Source organism: Hyperolius riggenbachi, chromosome 6 (genome assembly GCF_040937935.1).
Source record: "Hyperolius riggenbachi isolate aHypRig1 chromosome 6, aHypRig1.pri, whole genome shotgun sequence".
Lineage (NCBI taxonomy): Eukaryota > Metazoa > Chordata > Amphibia > Anura > Hyperoliidae > Hyperolius > Hyperolius riggenbachi.
The window spans coordinates 342,086,205-342,106,800 of record NC_090651.1 but is presented as its reverse complement, the minus strand read 5'-3'; the positions used below and the strand labels follow the sequence as shown (position 1 = coordinate 342,106,800).

General features: G+C 44.4%; 1 protein-coding gene across 1 annotated transcript in view; it reads left to right on the top strand.

Annotated features, from left to right (window-relative positions):
• The first annotated feature begins 5,722 nt into the window (after positions 1-5,722).
• LOC137522955 (phospholipase A2 inhibitor NAI-like) overlaps positions 5,723-20,596 on the top strand; it is a 26,394-nt gene continuing 11,520 nt past the window's right edge. The window contains exons 1-2 of the mRNA XM_068243117.1: positions 5,723-5,741; positions 12,038-12,157. Coding sequence (XP_068099218.1) covers positions 12,055-12,157 — 103 coding nt within the window. The 5' untranslated portion in view covers positions 5,723-5,741; positions 12,038-12,054. The remainder of the gene's footprint in view (positions 5,742-12,037; positions 12,158-20,596) is intronic.

Sequence of the window (20,596 nt, the reverse complement as noted above, 5' to 3'; positions counted from 1 at the left end):
CAGCTGGCACAGCTGAGAGCTAAAATTACAGTTGTGATTATTCACAGATGAGGGGGAATTAGACAGGCTAAATTATATACATACAGGGTGCACTTCTATATGTTTTCCTTCTGTCCTGTGCAAGAGTTGAGGTCCCACTTTACATGTGACAGGCTTTCCTGGGCCGTCTCTGTGTAATGGGTGGCAAGCATATGGGCTGCCCTACAGTGGTCAAAGCTTTATTTCCATACATATTACTGACAGTTTTATCACCTGTTTTATCACCTGCTGCACTTTTATCAAACATTTATCACACTTGGTACATTTTTAGTGAATAACTCACAATTTTCACTATTTTTAGTGAATTATCACTGGAGGTAATTTTTCACCCAAAAAAGAGTTACCGCACGTGGTTTTGTGAATAGAGCCCCTTGAGGCTGAATCGCCTCAGAAATCAGCAGAAATGCTGCAGGACCGGCATTTGCGCTTGGGAAAAACATTTAGGGCTGGCGCACTGTGCAAAGCGTTAGAGTTTTTAAAAGTGCTCAGAAGTGCTCTTGGTGTGCACTGGGCCTAAATGAGCATTTTTGCTCATGTATTCAAGCTGAATTGCTCCAAAATATGCTGCATGCAGCAGGATTGCGATTTTAGAAAAATCACAACGCTACTGTGGGACCTTCTTAGGGTTTCAGTAGCCAAGCGCTTTTCAAAGCGGTGACAATCTGAAAAGCTCTCAGAAGCGCTCTTGGTGTGCATCAGCCCTAACAATGAAGCGGCAGCATAGGTCAGTTACCCTCTCTTGTCATGCTCTGTGCCCCCTGTACAGAAAGGGCTCTAATTCACAAAACCATGTGCGATAATGTTTTTTTGGTCGTAAACTTACCGCCTGCGGAAAACACCGAAAAATTTCCACATTCACTAAAAATGTTCTGCATGTTTCCCGCATGCGGGAACAATGCGTAAAAAAATTTGGGAAACATGCGTAATTATATAGTAAAGATGCGGAAAAAAAGTTGCATAAAAAAACTTGCCCATAAAAAAAAAAAATTAAAGTCCACCAAACACGGCACTCAAGGCTCCAGACTCCATTTAAGTCAATGGGAAGCAAAATATATCACCAAGTACTAGTAGGTGATAAAAATTTGGTAGATAAGTCAGAAATGACGCGCCTCTTTTTTTTGTGAATTTGAATTTTTTTGCGGAAACTACCGACTTTTGCGGACTTTTACCGCATTTTTTACGCATGCGGGTAATTAATGCGTAAACATTTGTGAATGTCAAGGGGCTCTATTCATAAAACATTTGTGGCGAAAAAACTCCTGGAGGGAAAATACCGCAGCGGTATTTTAGACTTCTGGGTGGTCATTCATAAAAATGTTGGCAGCTGCGATCACAGAGCGGAGATCTCCCGCTAAAGGCTGGCGGTAAGCTGTCGGAAGGCATGCGGAAACACTTCAGCCAGCAGAGTCCCTCCGTGCGCTGCTCTCTCTGGGAGGTCTGTCCCATTCACTTGTATGTAATCCGCAAAATCAGAGGAAGCGGTATTTCCCGTCCACATACCGCTTCCTCTAAACTTCATGAATGGCCATTTTGTTACTTTTTTCTAGATAAATCTAGAAAAACACTAGAGAAGGCGGAAATTTCTCGCTCTGCTAGGGGAATGTAGATTTTCATGCGGGAACAGCATTTATGAATGCCCACTTTGCTAAATGGACGGGAAAATCCGCTGTTTTGAGCGGATAACTTGCGGTAACGTTTTATGAATAGAGCCCAAGATGTTTTTTTTTTCAGTCGGGAATTTACCGCAAGTGCATTTCCGCATGCGGAAAATCATTGAGAATAGAGCCTGTAGGCCTAGTGCACACTAGAGCGGTTCTGCTGCGGTTTGCGATCCGCTTGCGGGTGCGGATCCGCTTGGGTAATGTATTTCAATGGGCTGGTGCACACCAGAGCGGGAGGCATTTTGCAGAAACGCATACTCCCGGGCTGCTGCAGATTTTGGATTGCGGAGGCGTTTCTGCCTCAATGTTAAGTATAGGAAAAACGCAAACCGCTCTGAAAAACGGCACTTCAGAGCGGTTTGCCAGGCGTTTTGTTACAGTAGCTGTTCAGTAACAACTTTACTGTAACAATACATGAAATCTACTACACCAAAAACGCTTCACAAAACCGCAAAATGCTAGCTGAAACGCTACAGAAAAAGCGTTTCAAAATCTGCTAGCATTTTGCGGATCTGCTAGCGTTTTTTGGTGTGCACCAGGCCAAAGGGACTGTTTGGCCTAGTGCACACCAGAGCGGTTCTGCTGCTGTTTGCGATCCGCTTGCGGCTGCGGATCCGCTAGGGTAATGTATTTCAATGGGCTGGTGCACACCAGAGCGGGAGGCGTTTTGCAGAAACGCATACTCCCGGGCTGCTGCAGATTTTGGATTGCGGATGCGTTTCTGCCTCAATGTTAAGTATAGGAAAAACGCAAACCGCTCCGAAAAACGGCACTTCAGAGCGGTTTGCCAGGCGGTTTTTGTTACAGTAGCTGTTCAGTAACAGCTTTACTGTAACAATATATGAAATCTACTATACCAAAACCGCTACACAAAACCGCAAAACGCTAGCTGAAACGCTGCAGAAAAATAAGAAAAAGCGTTTTAAAATCTGCTAGCATTTTGCGGTTCTGCTAGCGGTTTTTGGTGTGCACCAGGCCTAACTCATGTTGCAAAAATCATCCCTACCTATGACCACACCCACTTCTTGCAGATTTGCCTAAAAAGACCATCATTTAACCGGCTCCTCCTCTCTGATCTAGCCTTCCTCCTACCTATAAAAGGAGGTCCTAAAATTCTCTGTATTATTAGAGCTCAGGGGTGCTCTTCTCATTCAGCTGCTGAAGGCTTAAACAATGGAAATTCTTGCAAGACTCCTTTGCATGCTTTCTGCCCTGGCAGCTGCAGGTAAAGATTTGTTTTCTTACTAAGTAGGGCTTAAGGTGCCCATACATCTGGTGATTTTGCAGGCCGATCAACCTTAATAAAATCAAATCTGCATGATCTACATGCTGCACTACTGATCTGTCATAAGTGTAAGGCCTCGTTCACATCAGGGCCGTTTCTGTGCGCTTTCCACAGCGCACTGCCCTGTGCGATCAGCAAGGTATTCATTTTTCTATGTAACTAAATGTAGCTGGTTCACATCTATGCGCTGCGCTGAGCAGCGTTACAGAAACGTAGTGTTGCATGCATTTCTGTGCGCTGAGCTGTAAAGCGCACAGCAATGCAAGTGAATGGGTCCGCTTTTTTAGCGCATAGAAGCGCGTAGAAGCGCATGCGTTTTTACCCCTAATTGGAGAAAAAAATACATTTACATACAAAAACAAAGTTTTATTGACAACTGCTGCTGCTACAGTAAGCAAAACGTGCTTTAAAGAAGCGCAGCGCAATGCATAGAAACGCGGACTAAAGCGCGCACAAGTGCATGCGTTTTTTACCATGCGCTTTAACACGTTTTTCAGCGCAGCAGATGTGAACGAGGCCTAAATCAAGTGTGCAGTGGTAATGATGTTCAGTATTGCCCCCGCCCCAGTTTAATGTCTTAAAACCTCACCTGTTGATTCCTGGCTTTCTCTGTTCTCACCACCTAGGGCTCTATTCACAAAGCATTACCGCATTCGGTAATGCTCAAAACAGTTGATTATACCCATCACCTTCCCAAGTTACAATTCACTAACCTGCTACTGCACACAAAATCACAGTTCTCAACTAGTGAGGTAAATTACCGACTAGTGTGCTAATCACCCCAGGAAATGTCAATTAGTGTCAAGCACTTCATTCACCGGCCAAAAGTGTTGGTAATTTTTTCCAGCCCACAGCAGCCGAAAACCTGCTCTCTCTCATGCTGTCTCTGTGTGGTAGAAGAGCTCCCCCTGGTGGCTGCAGCACATCTAAAGGGAAGACAGTCCCACAAACACAGCTCCTTTCCTGCTGGAAGGCTGGCAAGTGACACTTACCGACCAGGGCTTAGTGAATTGAGGCATGTTTGTTCGGTAAACTACCAAACTTCTGCCTCATGGGGGAAAAGTTTTTTGTGATGTTTGGGAAAAAGTGTAAAATACGGCAGGAGGTATTTTACCTCCAAACATTTTTTACCACACTGCTTATTGTGAACAGAGCCATCATCACTGCAACAGCCTGTACCATGTGGACCCATGTACCTGGTGCCATGTTGTACAGGCTAGGGATGGTCGTAGTCAGCCAACTTCGCTACGCTGGAACTACGTGTAGTTTTACGCAATTACGCTTTGCCAAACTACGGCTTCGAAATCAAATATTCATTCTGTATGCATTTTGTAGACTACGTGTTAAAATACGCAATTACGCGTAGTGCGAAGCGTAGGGTATGCGGACACTGATGCCCTTATGCGGAAAAATTTCTGCATTAATTCCTCTGTAAATGCTTATACAGAGAACTCTTCTATGCGTACATTCACCTTTCCAATGTGTAATTTTGTACACCTACAATGCGGAAAAATACACGAGTAACGCATTCGTAGTTTACTTCATAATACACATGTTACCTACGTGTAGCGGTACTTCGCTGCTCTTAAATTTGTAAGCGTAGTTTTGAAGCTTTGCCTACGAACTATGATGTGTAAATTGGCACTGACATAGTTTCTGCTCATTACTGGGACAGGCTATTGTGGACATGGCAGATTTGATGGTGAAATCGGTCTGTGGTGGATGGCAACAGATCCATCTCTGATCAGATTCCATAGAGAGATCTCTCTGGTTGATCTGCCCGTACATTGCCTGATGTATGGGCACCTTTATAGTGTAAAACAGAGATGGCCAATAAGATGCAATTATTTATTTTTTAGCTTTCATTTGAATTTCCTGTAAATTGTTTGCAGCTGGAAATAGGACTGGTGTGAATAATTGATTTTTGGTCAAACTGCATAAAATGGACAATGGGCTTTATTCACAAAGGGCACGTCAGTAAAATAAGTCTTCTGTAAAATAGCTCATCTGGTATTTTACGCTCCTCCCTCCCCCGCCCCCCCCCTGCACAGCCAGATAATGTTTACATAAATGTATCAAGTAAAGAATGTGTACACAAGATAAGATTATAAGCAGTTCGGATGCGGGTTCTCCCTGCAGAAGAAAGTCAGCCCTGTGTAACCCTTAAATACTGTTTAACAAAAAAAAAATGGGCTCTATTCACAATCATTTTCCGCATGAGGAAATGCACTTGCGGTAAATTCCCGACTGCAATGATCATCACCTACTAGTACTTGGTCATATATTTCACTTCCCATTGGCCTAAATGGAGTCTGGAGCCTTGAGTGCTGTTTGCTGTACTTCAATTCTTTTTTTTTTTTTTTTTTTGCCACTTTTTTCCGCATGTTTACTGTAATTACGCATGTTTCCCAAATTTTTTTTATTTTTTTTTTTATTTTTTTTATGCGTTGTTCCAGCATGCGGGAAACCTGTGGAACATTTTTAGTGAATGTGAAAAAAAGCGGAAATTATCACTGGCGGTAAATCTTTTACCGCATGTGTGATTGTGAATAGAGCCCATTGTGATAGTATATTATATGCTGTAAACAATCTTTTAGAGCAAAGAAGACATTCTGGGTTATATTCCACTTTAAACAGGGACTCCAGTTAACATTTTTACTGTTGGCAGGTGATGTAGCTGCAGAATGGTTTTCTGGCAGTTGTAAACAGCTATTTCCCACAATGCAGCACGGTTCACAGAAAGGAAACTGCCAAGAGTACGTATGTTTCTTGTGGGAGGGGTTTCACCACTATCAGTCAAACAGCGCCTCCTGATGGTCTGTTTGTGAAAAGGAATAGATTTCTCATGTAAAAGGGGTATCAGCTACTGATTGGGATAAAGTTCAATTCTTGGTCGGAGTTTCTCTTTAATGCGGAAATCTTTGTGAATTGCAGTTTCTTGACATTTCTTGATGCAATTACCGCACAAGTTGAAGCAAGAAGTTTTAAATCAGGATGAAACCATTTATTGGCCAACTAAAAAGTTTTTAGTTGGCCAATAAATGGTTTCATCCTGATTTAAAACTTCTTGCTTTTACTGATGGCTAACACGGTACAATACCCTACTGCTACTACCGCACAAGTCGGTAAATTACCTCACTAGTCGGTAATGTTTGTTTCCTGTGCGGTGATGGGTTTAGTGAATTGGAATATGGGAAGGTGATCAGTAAAATCTGCTGTTTTCAGCATTACCGTAATGCTTTGTGAATAGAGCCCAATGTGGTGTTCAGGGGTAACTGTAATGCTAAAAAGCAAATCACACAGTGTAGGAACACATCTGGCAGAAACGCCAGCGTTCCATAAAACACTAGCGTTAATGGGCGTAATGTAAGTCAAAGGGCCGCATGAAAAAAACACATTTGTTTGTGTCCTGCAACGTGTGTTTTTGAAACACAGAAATTGCTGCATATTTTTCTGAAACGCAACTAAAATGCATATAATGTATGTCAATGGTGATGCAGCGGTATAGCTTTTTAGTGTGTGTGTGTGTGTGTGTGTGTGTGTGTGTGTGTGGTTTTTTTTTTTTTTTTTTTTTTTCTTTTTTTTTTTTTTTATATATATTTTGTATAGAAAACAGTTTGATGTATTTCCACTTCTTGTTGACTTCCTAGTGACAAGCTAGAGAGGACATTGAAAACGTTTGCTGCTCATTTAAGGCTAGTTACACACCAGGACGTTGCGTTTAGGGGACGTTATAGGGCACATAACATGCCCCTAACGCAACACCTGGTGCTCTCTGGTGTGGACATCGGAGTGAGCCGCGTTGTGCAGCTCACTCTGGCGTCCGTGATGCGTACTCTTAGACGCATGCGGCATCACGTGGTCCCGCCCGGCCAATCGCCGCACAGGGCGGCCGCTCCAGGAAGTAAACACTGCACGTCACTGAGTGCAGTGAATATTAATTAGCCATGTGCCCGGCCGCTCTCCCCTCCTCCCCAACATGACTGAGCATGTGCAAACAGTCTAACGCGGCTTAGCCGCGTAGAACGCATAGCATGCAGCACTTTGCTGCGTTACAATGTAACGCAATGTGGGCAGTGTGAACAGCCCACTTGTGTTACATTGCTGTGCGTTGGGGGAGCGTTACAGGCTGCACTAATGTGCGCATGTAACGTCCCTGTGTGCAAGAAGCCTAATGGAAGCTTATACTTTTACAGTAGAGAGGTGTGTGTGTGTGTGTGTGTGTGTGTGTGTGTGTGTGTGTGTGTGTGTGTGTGTGTGTGTGTGTGTGTGTGTGTGTGGCAGGCCAAGCATCTCAAACAGACGAGTAAACTCCCAACAATCAAACTTCTAAGCTCTTCTACACAACCCACAAGAGAAATGATGCAAGTGCATTCTTCTATACTGGACACTTTCCCCCAAAATTTGCTTAGAGGCCTGGTGCACACCAAAAAAACGCTAGCAGATCCGCAAAATGCTAGCAGATTTTGAAACGCTTTTTCTTCTTTTTCTGAAGCGTTTCAGCTAGCATTTTGGGTTTTTTTGAAGTGTTTTTGGTGTAGTAGATTTCATGTATTGTTACAGTAAAGCTGTTACTGAACAGCTACTGTAACAAAAAACGCCTGCAAAACCGCTCTGAAGTGCCGTTTTTCAGAGCGGTTTGCATTTTTCCTATACTTTACATTGAGGCAGAAACGCCTCCGCAATCCAAAATCTGCAGCAGCCCGGGAGTATGCGTTTCTGCAAAACGCCTCCCGCTCTGGTGTGCACCAGCCCATTGAAATACATTACCCTAGCGGATCCGCACCCACAAGCGGATCGCAAACCGCAGCAGAACCGCTCTGGTGTGCACTAGGCCAAAGGGCATATCAGAAATGCATTAAAAAACCACAGGTGCGTTTCAAATGTGCGTAATGCAAACTCACTCAACATGCACTTAATTATGCCAAAACGCACAAACGCATATGCAGCAAAATGCAACATTTCTCGCACCACTTACTATATTCCCAGACTGAGAAAGGTACAAAGATACAATAGAAATGATCAACGAGATACAAATACTTCTGAGTTGATGTAAATGTATGCTAATATATGCAGTTTGAAAATGGACCAATCAATTTAATTGCAGGACCTGCAGCATTTTGAGCATGTTAGCACTCAATGCAAAGTATATAAGCGCTGCATAAATTATTTATCAAATCGATTATGCAGTGTTTTGGGGGGGGCGGAGCATTCATGCTTTGAATTAAACTTGAAACACTTACCCAGTGTCTTGAGTTTCTTCTTTCATCCATAGCTCCGCCCCTAAAGGAATCAGGGATGGTCGTAGTCGGCCAACTTCGCTATGCTGGAACTATGCGTAGTTTTATGCAATTACGCTTCCCCAAACTTTGGCTTTGCAATCAAATATTCGCTTCGTATGCAAAACGCAATTACGCGAAGCGTACTGTATGCAGATGCTTACGCCTGTATGCAGAAAATTTTACGCATTAATTCCTCTTGAAATGCTTCTACCGGGAACTCTTCTATGCGTACATTCGTCTTTCCAATGTGTAAATTTGTAAGCATACAAACGCACGCGGAAAAATTAGCCGCGAGTGACGCATTTGTAGTTCACTACGCAATACACATGTTCACTATGCATAGTGGGCATAAGCTACGTATAGCGGTACTTCGCTACGTGTACATTTGTAAGCGTAGTTCTGCAACTTCACCTACAAACTGCGATGTGTAGATGTGATCTACGATGAAAGGAACAGGTCACAGGCACTTCTCTGATTGGTCTTAGAGAAGCCCCTATGACCTCTTACTTTAGGGGGCGGGGCTACAGATGGAAGGATGCCGGATAAGTAATTTTTATTAAGAAAAAAAGATGCAAATCAGAAGTTTTAGTTTACTGTACAGCGATTCCAAGCGCTGGGGAATCTCAACTGCCCTAGAAATCACTACACATAGGCCTGAGGCCTGGAACCCACTAGGAGCACTTTTCTGAGCACTTTGGCTATCATTCATAAAAGTGTGTTCGGTAAAGAAAATCCAGGCAGGAAAATGCTGCGTTCGGTATTTTAGACTTCTGTGTGCTCTTTCATAAAAAATGTGTACAGTTGCGATAGCAGTGCGGTGATTTCCTGAATTAGGCTGGCTCTAGGCTTGCGGTAACACTAGAAGTTGCCTGAGTTGATACATTTTCTCCGTGCTCTGCTCTCACTGCTGCGGCCTGGGAGGTCTGTCTCCATTAACTTAGCATGCTTATCGCCACATCCAAGGGAGCGGTATTCCCCGTCCTCATACCACTTGCTCTAATTTTTATGAATTGACATGTAGTGACGTGTTGAGATAATCACCGCACAAGGCGGTAATTTCCAGCACTGCTCAGGAATGTCAGCTTTTCATGCGGAAACCGCTTTTATGAATGGAGATTTTGCTAAGTGCTCGGTAAAGTCAGCTGTTTTCAGCATTTCCGCATGCGGCAATGCTTTATGAATGATAGCCAATGTGACTTGAAAAGCTCTTGCTGATGTAATGCTATGGGTGTGATCCCACTTGAGCGATGTGATTTTGTAAAAAATCCCCCATAGCATTAGCAAGAACTTTTTCAGATCACTAGCGCTTAGAAATGGCTTCTAGTGGACACTCAGCGCTCAGAGTGCTGCTAGCCCGCGATTGCGTTTGGATTGAGATTTTTAACTTAAATCTTGTCATTCTTGTGCTCTTTGCGCTTGTGATTCCCATTCAATAAAATTGGAATCGTAGAGCAATCGCCCCCAAAACGCTGCATGCAGCAGGTTTTCGATTGCAGTGTAAATGTATCCATGGGGATACATTGTAGCAGCGTTTTGCTGATCGCCGGCGATCAACAAAGTGCTCAAGGATCGCCCTAAGGGTTCAAACCCACTAGCAGCCTTTTCTAAGCGCTACTGATTAGAAAAAGCTAATGCAATGCTATGGGGGATTTTTTTAAAATCACATCGCTCCAGTAGGATCACACCCATAGCATTACATTAGCAAGAGTTTCCAAATCACAAACTGCTCCTAGTGGGTTCCAGGCCAATAGGTGATTGGATGTCACAGTGGAAACCGTAATTCTTTGAAAATGCAAAATGATCAGACGTTGATTAAACGGTTGCCATGCAGTTAGTTTTTCTATCCAACCAACTTTCAACATTTATGAATTTTTATTTTTATTTTTTTTTTGCGCCCGAAATTGATGCACTCTCAAACAGGGATGAGCTCCGGTTGAAATCTGAATGGGTTTCATTCCGATTTTAATCCAGGGAAGTTAGTGCACCTGAGCGGGTGGGTGAGGGAGGGTTAACATACCCAGCGGCCGTCGTCTTTAATGCATCTCAAGCTGCATTCCAATTCACGGTCACATGACTACCACGCTTCCTCCTTCAACCCAGAAGGAGGAAGAGTGGTGGGCATGTGATCGCGAATTGGAACGCAGCATGAGACACACTGGGACGCATTAAAGATGATGGCCGCTGGGTTAACTCCCTCCCTCACCCCACTCAGGTGCTCTAATTACCTGGATGACGGTTTTATCCGGAGCTCATCATTGCTCTCAAACATGCGAAGCCCAATCTACACGATACGATTCTTTATACGATTTCAATTACGATTCTATTTACGATCCGATTAAATCCGACATGTCCGATCAGGATTCAATTCGATCAGCCATTGCAAAACAATGGCAAATCGAATTGAATCGAATCCTGATCGGACATGTCGGATTTAATCGGATCGTAAATAGAATCGTAATTGAATCGTATAAAGAATCGTATCGTGTAGATTGGGCAAAGCTAACAATTTCTTCAAAACTTTCAATCAACCGAAAATTTGATCAGATTGGTCCAATTCAATGAAAATAGAATAACTTGTAGTGTCTGGCCACCTTTTTAGGCTCCTTGTGGCTAGGATGGTTAAGGTGAGCCAATGTAAAAGTCCATAGTGAACATTTCTCCAATCACAGCAACATCTACAACTTGAAGCATTCTAATTGGCTGAATTATCCCACACGGGCATAATACTATAACCGATTTGTTATCAAGTAATTCAAGCTTGTGCCAACCACCCAAGCAAGTTCGAAGAATTTCCCTAGGCTTTCTTGCCGGCTCACCTCAACCATACTAGCACTGGCTTCTTTCACACTATGCCTGCTGCATCATAGCAGAATAGGCAATTTAATCACACTACACAAATAATATTTCATAGGGCCCTTTCACAATGGTACTTCTGCAGTGTGAAGATTTCCAACAGCATAATGAACAGCGTCTAGTGTGTTACCAGGTGATGCATATGGTGCAAGCATAAAGTCTCTGGGCTGTATGCTGAACTATGCAGGTTGTATTGCAGTGGTCGGCTATAATACAACTTTACATCACCATCACAATCCTATTTCTAAGGGCACGCGATACTATGAAAGTAGCATTTTTTTTATGCCCATTTAAAGAGGAACTCCAGTGAAAATAATGTAGTAAAAAAGTGCTTCGTTTTTACTATAATTATGTATAAATGATTTAGTCGGGGTTTGCTCATTGTAAAATCTTTCCTCTCCCCGATATACATTCTGACATTTATTACATGGTGACATTTTTACTGTGGGCATGTTATGTAGCTGCTCCTAGCTGTTTTGGCTGTTAGAGACAGCTATAAACAGCTATTTCCTGTCTGTGAACCTTGTTACATTGTAACAAACTGCCAAAAGTACAGCGGTCCCAGAGCTTCTTGTGGGAGGGGTTTCAGCACAAAATCAGTCATACAGCGCCCCCTGATGGTCTGTTTGTGAAAAGCATTATATTTCTCATGTAAAAGGGGTATCAGCTACTGATTGGGATAAAGTTCAATTCTAGGTTGGAGTTTCTCTTTAATTCATGCCCTACAGCTACAGCGTGGGTAGAAGATGCTGTTGAATGCTAGGTAAGTATTTTATGCTTGAGGAAAGGGGGTGTGTGTGTGTGTTTTTCTCTCCTCCCCTTACCAGTTGCTCAAGCAACCTGCAAACATGTGCGCCGGAGGTCTTGCTGTAATTAAATTGGTTTATAAGATATCAATGTTCCCCTTCTTCTTGCAGGTTATTCCCTCCAGTGTATGCAGTGCTATATCATTGGCTCCCCTACATGTCAGGGAGGGAAACTGGTGAACTGCTCTGATGGTGAAGTTTGTACGACGTTAATTGAAGAATTTACCCAGCGTATGTACTTTATTATTTCTTTCATTTCACATCAATTTACAAGACAGTGACAGCAATAATATGTTGTATACAGTATTTGTCTATGATCCAGTGAGCAGTGCTAGTCTTTTTGGGACCCAACAGAAAACCAGGGAGCAGTTCTCCAATCACAGGACCCGCTTACAGCACAGTGTTGTGATTGGCCAAATAGCGAGGGTGTGGTTTACTACAACCTATCGGAAACCTAGAAGTCTGGTAGGTAGGTGTCGTCCACCCATCCACATTATTGGAATTTCCTTATGAGGTTTCCTGCTGGGTCCCCTGAAGTAGACTAGTGCCGAGTGAGCTGCTAACTTTCTGGGTTTAGTGTGGTGACATGGAATCTGTTGCTTTAAACATCAGACTCAAAGAAAGACATCCATATTGGAACTATCAAACTGCTCAGCATTAGTTTAGCTCGGATGGGTAGCACGGTGGTGTAGTGGTTAGCGCTCTCGCCTTGCAATGCTCGGTGCCCGGTTCGAATCCCAGCCAGGTCAACATCTGCAAGGAGTTTGTATGTTCTCCCCGTCAGGGCAGCCATCAGGGGGAGAACTGACACTGCAGTGAGGGGCCCAGGGCTTCTGGGGGCCCTGGGCCCCCCAAAGCGCTGGAAGGGCAACATGTGCTGGCTGTGGGCCTGTGGCTCACTAACCAGCACACCGCGTTCCAGCACTGAGAGAAGAGTGACATCAACGCTTGAACGTGGGGACCAGTTGAGTGAGCTCGCTACAGCAGACTTTCTATACTGGGGGACCACCTATATCTGGCAACAGGCTACCTATACTGGGCCACCACCTATACCTGGCTACCTATACTGGGGCACCACCTATACCTAGCTACCTATACTGGGGCACCACCTATATCTGGCTACGGGCTACCTATACTGGGGGACAACCTATACCTGGCTACCTATACTGGGGCTAGAACCACCTATACCTAGCTACCTATTCCGGGGCACCACCTATACTTGGCTTGTTAACCGGGGACTACCTGTATTTTGGTAGTATTTGACTCCACCCACACCATGCCATGGTCACTCCCACTTTTTGCCGCCTCACGCTGTGCACGCCGCTTTCTTCAGTGTCGGTGCTATGCCCATTTTTTACCACAGCGCATGAACACGGGTGGGGTGGCTATTGGGCGGGCACAGCAACCAGTGGGTGGGCCCAGGCATGATGATGTGTGAGGGGCCCCAAAATTTCTGATGGCTGCCCTGCTCCCCGTGTCTGTGTGGGTTTCCTCTGGGCACTCTGGTTTCCTCCCACATCCCAAAAAACATACAGCTAAGTTAATTGGCTCCCCCTAAAAATTGACCCTAGACTACAATACATACACTACACGATACAAACATAGACAGGACTCTGGTAGGGATTAGATTGTGAGCTCCTCTGAGGGACAGTTAGTGACTAGACTATATACTCTGTGCAGCGCTGCGGAATATGTCAGCGTTATATAAATGCTTAATAATATAATCATTCACTCATTCATTCAACCAATCACTAATTCAAGTAAATCTGGCCATGGCACAAATCGAAATCCGGATTCTATCCGTGATTACATGTAGAATCCGTGATCACGGATTTGACTTTAACGTTAATAGCAAAGCCTCCATACATGCTACAATCAGCAAAATTGCATGGACTATAAAGGTGATCATTTAAAACTTTAAAAGTTGTAGCCACTGAAGAAAACGAGTATTTGTGATTAAAAAACCTGCCGACTTTAGCGGTTAATAGCAAAGCCATTTTACTTGCTAGAAGCAACACATTTGCAGGATATGTTTTGCTGGATCCACACCATACAATTTTTCAGCCGATTTACCTGCCTGATTATTTCCAGCATGTCCGATCTGAGGATCAATTTTATGACCGATTTCCATTTGTTTATATGAACATCGGTGATAAAATCGCTCAGAATCGATCACTCCTCAGATTGGACATACTGGAAATAATCAATCAGGCACATAAATCGGCTGAAAAATTGTATGGTGTGGATCCAGAATTAAAGGATACCTCGAACTGACATGTGACATGATGAGATAGACACGTGTATGTACAGTGCCTAGCACACAAATAACTATGCAGTGTTTCTTTTTTCTTTCTCTGCCTGAAAGAGTTAAATATCAGGTATATAAGTGGCTGACTCAGTCCTGACTCAGACAGGAAGTGACTACAGTGTGACCCTCACTGATAAGAAATTCCAACAATAAAACATTTTCCTAGCAGAAAATGGCTTCTGAGAGCAAGAAAGAGGTAAAAAAGGGTAATGTCTTATCAGTGAGGGTCACACTATAGTCACTTCCTGACTGAGTCAGCCACTTACATACCTGATATTTAACTCTTTCAGGCAGAGAAAGAAAAAAAGAAACACTGCATAGTTATTTGTGTGCTAGGCACTGTACATACACGAGTCTATCATCATGTCACATGTCCCTTCGGGTATCCTTTAACCCATTCGCGTTCCGTCGTTTTCACTTGAGCAATGCTCACCTACCATTGATTAGCCTATAACTTTATCACTACTTATCACAATGAACTAATCTAGCTCTTGTTTTTTCTGCCACCAATTAGGCTTTCTTTGGAGGTTTTACATTTTGCTAAGAGCCACTTTACTGCAAATGCATTTTAACAGGAAGAATAAGAAAAACTGAAAATTCATTTTCTCAGTTTTCAGCCATTATAGTTTTAAAATACATGGCTCCATAATTAAAACTCACGTATTATATGTCCCGGTTATTACACCGTTAAAATTATGTCCCTATCGCAATGTATGGCGACAATATTTTATTTGGAAATAAAGGTGCATTTTTTCCGTTTTGCATCTATCACTATTTACAAGTTTAAAATAAAAAAATATAGAATTTCATCTTTACATTGATATTTAAAAAGTTTAGACCCTTAGGTAAATGTTTTTTTTTTTTTTTTTTTTTTTTTTTTATATTAAACATTTTATTTGGGTATTTTTGGGAGGGTGGGATGTAAACAATAGTTTTATAATGTAAATGTGTTTAGTTTTAATTTTTTTACTTTTAGTTGTAGTTTTACTTTTTGGCCACAAGATGGCGGCCATGAGTTTGTTATCATGACGTCACTCTAAGCGTAACATATGCTTAGAGAGACGCACGGGGGAGGCAACAGCCAGAAAAAGCTAAGCTTCCGAGAGAAGCTGTCGCTTTTTCAGCGGGGGAGAGGAATCAGTGATCGGGCACCATGGCGCGATCGGCCACGGGAGCGCGCATGGTTCCTGGACGTAGTTTCTACGTCCAGGAACTAAAATAGGTTAAGTAGAACAGTGGGAACAAGGATGTGGTTTTTTTTTTTTTTTTTTTTTTTTTTAAATCTATTTTCAAAGGGGGAAAATATACATGTAAATACATTAACTGTAATTGACCGCATTTAAATGTATACTATTCCTTTGAAACTTTAAAATCAATTTTTCTCAAACTATAAGGTCTTTTTGAAGAAAAAACTGGTGTTTATATCATGTAAGGGGGCTTTGCTATTAACCGCTAAAGTTGGCGGTTTTAATCATGGCCGTGATAACGGCTTAATCCGTGATCATGAGCCGGATTTGGATCACGAGTGCATTCGGAACTGAACCCGTGATCAAGAGGTGAAGACTAATTCGGATCACAATGTCGGATAGTGAAAATATGCTCGTGAATCACGGCTATGCCATTGTAAAACTTGCATCGGGGCCCACAGCTCCTTAGCTACGCCACTGCTTCTGGTTCAAATATAAATACTCAGCAGTCACAATCGGGACAAGTCCCTTGATTCCTCTATGTGTGAATGTTAATCTTTTAATTTACACATATAGGCATCAGGGTTTGTGATTGCTGAGTTTTCGTTTTTCATCCTGATGTACTTGTTTAATTTGTTCACTGCTCTGATTGTCCTCTTGTCATAATGTATATATTTTTTTATTGCACTAAATTAATTATATTTGAGACACTGAGCAGTTTTTGAAGTCCGAGGATGTGTTTCTTTAGGTTTGATGCTTTCATCCATAGTGGCACTTATTACGGTGCTATAGCACATTATGGAGGGCAGTACTGAATAATGTATGTGTTGCAGTGAAACAAACTGTGTATGCACATCCCCACGTATAACATGCAATGCCACCCCCCTCGCTCCAGGGTGTGTAATGCCTCACTGTGAACATAGCCAAAGTCCTGCTTACAGATATGGATAGATTGCTCTAGATGTTAACCATTGGTGTAGCTAAGGAGCTGTGGGCCCCGATGCAAGTTTTACAGTATGGCCCCCCAAGCACTCTATACATAACAATTGATACGGCGCACCAAAATCTGCCAATGGCAACTACAGTGTCAGAGGTGCAAGAAGGGGATGGGGAAGAGCTTGTTAATGATTACCACTATTCAAAGTATCTATAGAAGTGATTATTATGAGCACAGGACCAATAGAGAGCTGATACTGTAGTTGAGGGAGGGCACTTTGGGGCCCCCGAAGCGGTCGCAACCCCTATTGCTACGCCCCTGACAACTTAATCAAGCCTCCTAAATCTAATTTGCCCCGTGTGAAGTTGACTTGAAGCTTGGCTACTGCAGAGCAATTAGTAGCAACTTTCAGGTAGATTGCAGTGTGAAAAATCTCCAATAGATGGTGCTGGCTACTTGCAAGCTTTGCGCTGTGATTTCAATTCTAGAGGAAGTCACAAGATACTTGTACAAAAAGCTTCAGTTTGATTTTACAGGGTACAGATAGTCCAGTTTGCATGCATAATTGTTGCAAATTTTACAAAGCATGGCACTGGAATAATTTTCTTTAGAGGTCAACTGAAGTGAGAAGAATATGGAGGCTGACATAATTATTTCTTGTTAGACAATGCCAGTTGCCTGGCAGTCCTGACAATATTGTTAAACACCTGATCTGCTGCATGCTTGTTCAGGGTCTATGGCTAAAAGCAATAGAGGCAGAGGATTAGCAGAATAGCCAGGAAACTGGTATTGCTTATAAGGAAATAAATATGGCAGCCTCCATGCTTCATCTGAAAGCTGCTTGTGAGCTGTAAGCCTCTGTCGACATGCCTAGTGCAGTCAAATGAGTGTGTGAGAGGAAGTTATATTTACCTAATGCAGTTGGCTTCTTTTCCTCCGCCAGCAGCTCTGAACTTCCGGCAGGTTTTCTGGGTCCTGATCACATGTGATCGGGATGCAGAAGACTGTCGGTTACAGCACCACCCGGTGGTAAAAGAGAGGTAATGGAAGAGACTCTTCCACCACTGGGTGAACCCTGAAACGGTCTCCTGGATACTGATCACGTTCTATCAGAAAAGACATGTCGGGAGTATGACTGATAAAAGGTTAAAGGGGCACTATAGCAAAATTTAGGCTACTGGTATAACCCTTGTAGCCTGTTGTGTGTTTTTTTTAAAAGGTCAGCTGGAAGGATAACTTACAGAACCTTTACACATCCTGTTGTGTTAGTAAGAGGCAAGTGACCTGCCACATGCTGTTCAATTGGACTCTTAACAGCTCATATGTCTCTTCCACGTGCTGTGAGGATAAAGCTCTGTTTCCACAAACCAGGGTCACCAGCAAGTACTGGAATGTGCTGTGGAATGTTAGGTAACTAAACAGGCTTACATTTTCAGGAAGTTCAGTTGGGCCACTTTCATGACACCATCTCTTTATTCCTCTTTGACTTAACCACTTGACACCTGGGGCATTTTTTCTCTTGTGGACCAGAGCAATTTTCACCTGTCAACGCTCCTCCCTTTCTTTTTCCAATAACTTAATCACTACTAATCACAGCGTAATGATCTATATCTTGTTTTTCTTGCCACCAATTAGGCTTTCTTTGGGAGTTACAGTATGCCAAGAATAATTTTATCCTAAATGCATTTTAACATGAATAATAAGAAAAAAAAATTATAAAATGCATTCTTTTTCAGTTTTTGACCATTATAGTGTTAAAATAAAACATTCTACTGTGGATAAAAGCCACACATTTTATGTGCCCTTTTGTCCCGGTTATTGCAACGTTCAAAAAATTTCCCTAGTACAATGTATGGCGCCAATATTTCATTTGGAAATAGAGGTGCATTTTTTCAGTTTTGCATCCATCACTAATTACAAGCCCATAAATTAAAAATTAATAGTAATATACTGCCTTGACATCAATTTTTAAAAAGTTCAGTCCCTAAGGTATTATATTTTTTTTTTTTTATGTAATTCCCCCCTCCCCCCTTATATAAATAAAAAAAAAAGTTTGGGTATTATGGGAGGGTGTGGGAGGGAAATAGTTAATTATATCAGTCAGTGTGGGGATTTTTATTAAATAAAAAGCAATTTTGGTGCAATATACTTTTTGGCCACAAGATGTCCTCAGTCGTCATTTCCGATTCACGTACGTAAGCACGTGAATCGGAAGTAATCCGTGGCTGTGTAACACAGGAAGATACAATGAATGCCGGCGTCTCGTAGACGCTGGTATTCATTGAATCGGGGACTTAGATTTATGAATGGGACCTGCGGTCCCATTCATTAACTTCCCCTCTATGCGGCGGTAACGGCGGTGCGCGCGCACGCAGGCCGAACGGGAGCGAGCGGCGGCTGCATGCCGCTGCAGACTTGTTTTCACGGCCCTGCTGCATCCTGTCTTTTTTCCAGGGCCGTGATTATACTGCACGCATGCAGCAAGTAGTTAAGGGTTGATTTATCACTGCTAGGAGGGATGGTCCGTGAGCTATAAATCAGTGTTGGTGCAGGATCATGCAAATATCCATTCACAAGCTGCATTCCTGTTGAATTCCACTTTGGCATGATTTGGTTGGTCTGTTTAACCCATAGCAGCGATTGCAGGAGTACACTTCCTATCCAGGGGTGCAGGGCCGGTCCGCCCATGAGGCGGAGTGAGGCAGGTTCCTCAGGCGGCAAAAGTGGGGGGCGGCACCAGACAGAAAGAGGAAGTGAGTGTGCCTGGCTTTTGCCGCCCGCTCACGTTTTACTGCCTGCCCTGTACTGGACTGAGGACCCGCTAGGCTATGCACGCCAACCCAACAAGCTGCCTTCATAATGATGGTGGGCGCTGGGTGCAGGCGGAGGTAGAATCCGGAAGTGACTGGAGTCACGCTGCCTGCCACCCGCCTTGAAAAGCACCACCAGTAATGATGACCTGCCACTGCCCCCCGCTTGCGATGGATGCCCGCCGCCAGCGCGAGATGGATATGCCCCGCCGCCAGCGCGAGATGGATATGCCCGCCGACAGCGGCGAGATGGATATGCCCCCCGCCAGCGCGAGATGGATATGCCCCCCGCCAGCGCAAGATGGATGCCCCCCCGCCAGCGCGAGATGGATGCTCCCCGCCAGCGCGAGATGGATGATGCCCGCCGCCAGCGCAAGATGGATGCCCCCCGCCAGCGCGAGATGGATGCTCCCCGCCAGCGCGAGATGGATGATGCCCGCCGCCAGCGCGAGATGGATGCCCGCCGCCAGCGCGAGATGGATTGCCCCCCGCCAGCGCGAGATGGATGGATTGCCCCCCGCCAGCGCGAGATGGATGGATGCTCCCCGCCAGCGCGAGATGGATGGATGCCCGCCGCCAGCGCGAGATGGATGCTCCCCGCGGCCCCGCCAGCGCGAGATGGACGGATGCCCGCCGCCAGCGCGAGACGGATGCCCGCCGCCAGCGCGAGATGGATGCCCGCCGCCTGCCATCACCACCGGTGAGTAACTTTGCTGCTGCTGAAGACTCACTGCCTCAGCCTGCTGACTTAATGGCGGCAGGGAGCAAGAGGCCTCAGCCTGTCTACATAGATGCCCCAGCCAGTCCTTCCAACTGCATTGTGCAGCGGCCACCTCCAGCTCTGGTCACTCTCTCTCTCCCCCCTCTCTCTCTGCCCCCCCCCCCTGTCTCTGTCCCCCTCTCTCCGTTTCTCCCCCCGCCTGTCTCTCTCTCCCTCCCTCCCTCCCTCTGTCTCTCTCTCCCTCCCTCTGTCTCTCTCTCCCTCCCTCTGTCTCTCTCTCCCTCCCTCTGTCTCTCTCTCCCTCCCTCTGTCTCTCTCTCCCTCCCTCTGTCTCTCTCTCCCTCCCTCTGTCTCTCTCTCCCTCCCTCTGTCTCTCTCTCCCTCTTTCTGTCTTTCTATCCCCCCTCTCTGTCTCTCCCCCCCCCCTCTGACCTTGTCTCTCTCCCTCTCTCTCACACTTTCCTCTCTGTCTCTCCCTCCCTCTCTCTGTCTTTCTCTCTCTCTCTCTCTCTCTCTCCCCCTCCCTCTCTTTGTGCCTGTCTCTCTCTCCCCTCTGTCTCTCTCTCGTCCCCCCTCTGTCTCTCTCTCGTCCCCCCTCTGTCTCTCTCTCGTCCCCCCTCTGTCTCTCTCTCGTCCCCCCTCTGTCTCTCTCTCTCGTCCCTCTCTGTGTCTCTCTCTCGTCCCTCTCTGTGTCTCTCTCTCATCCC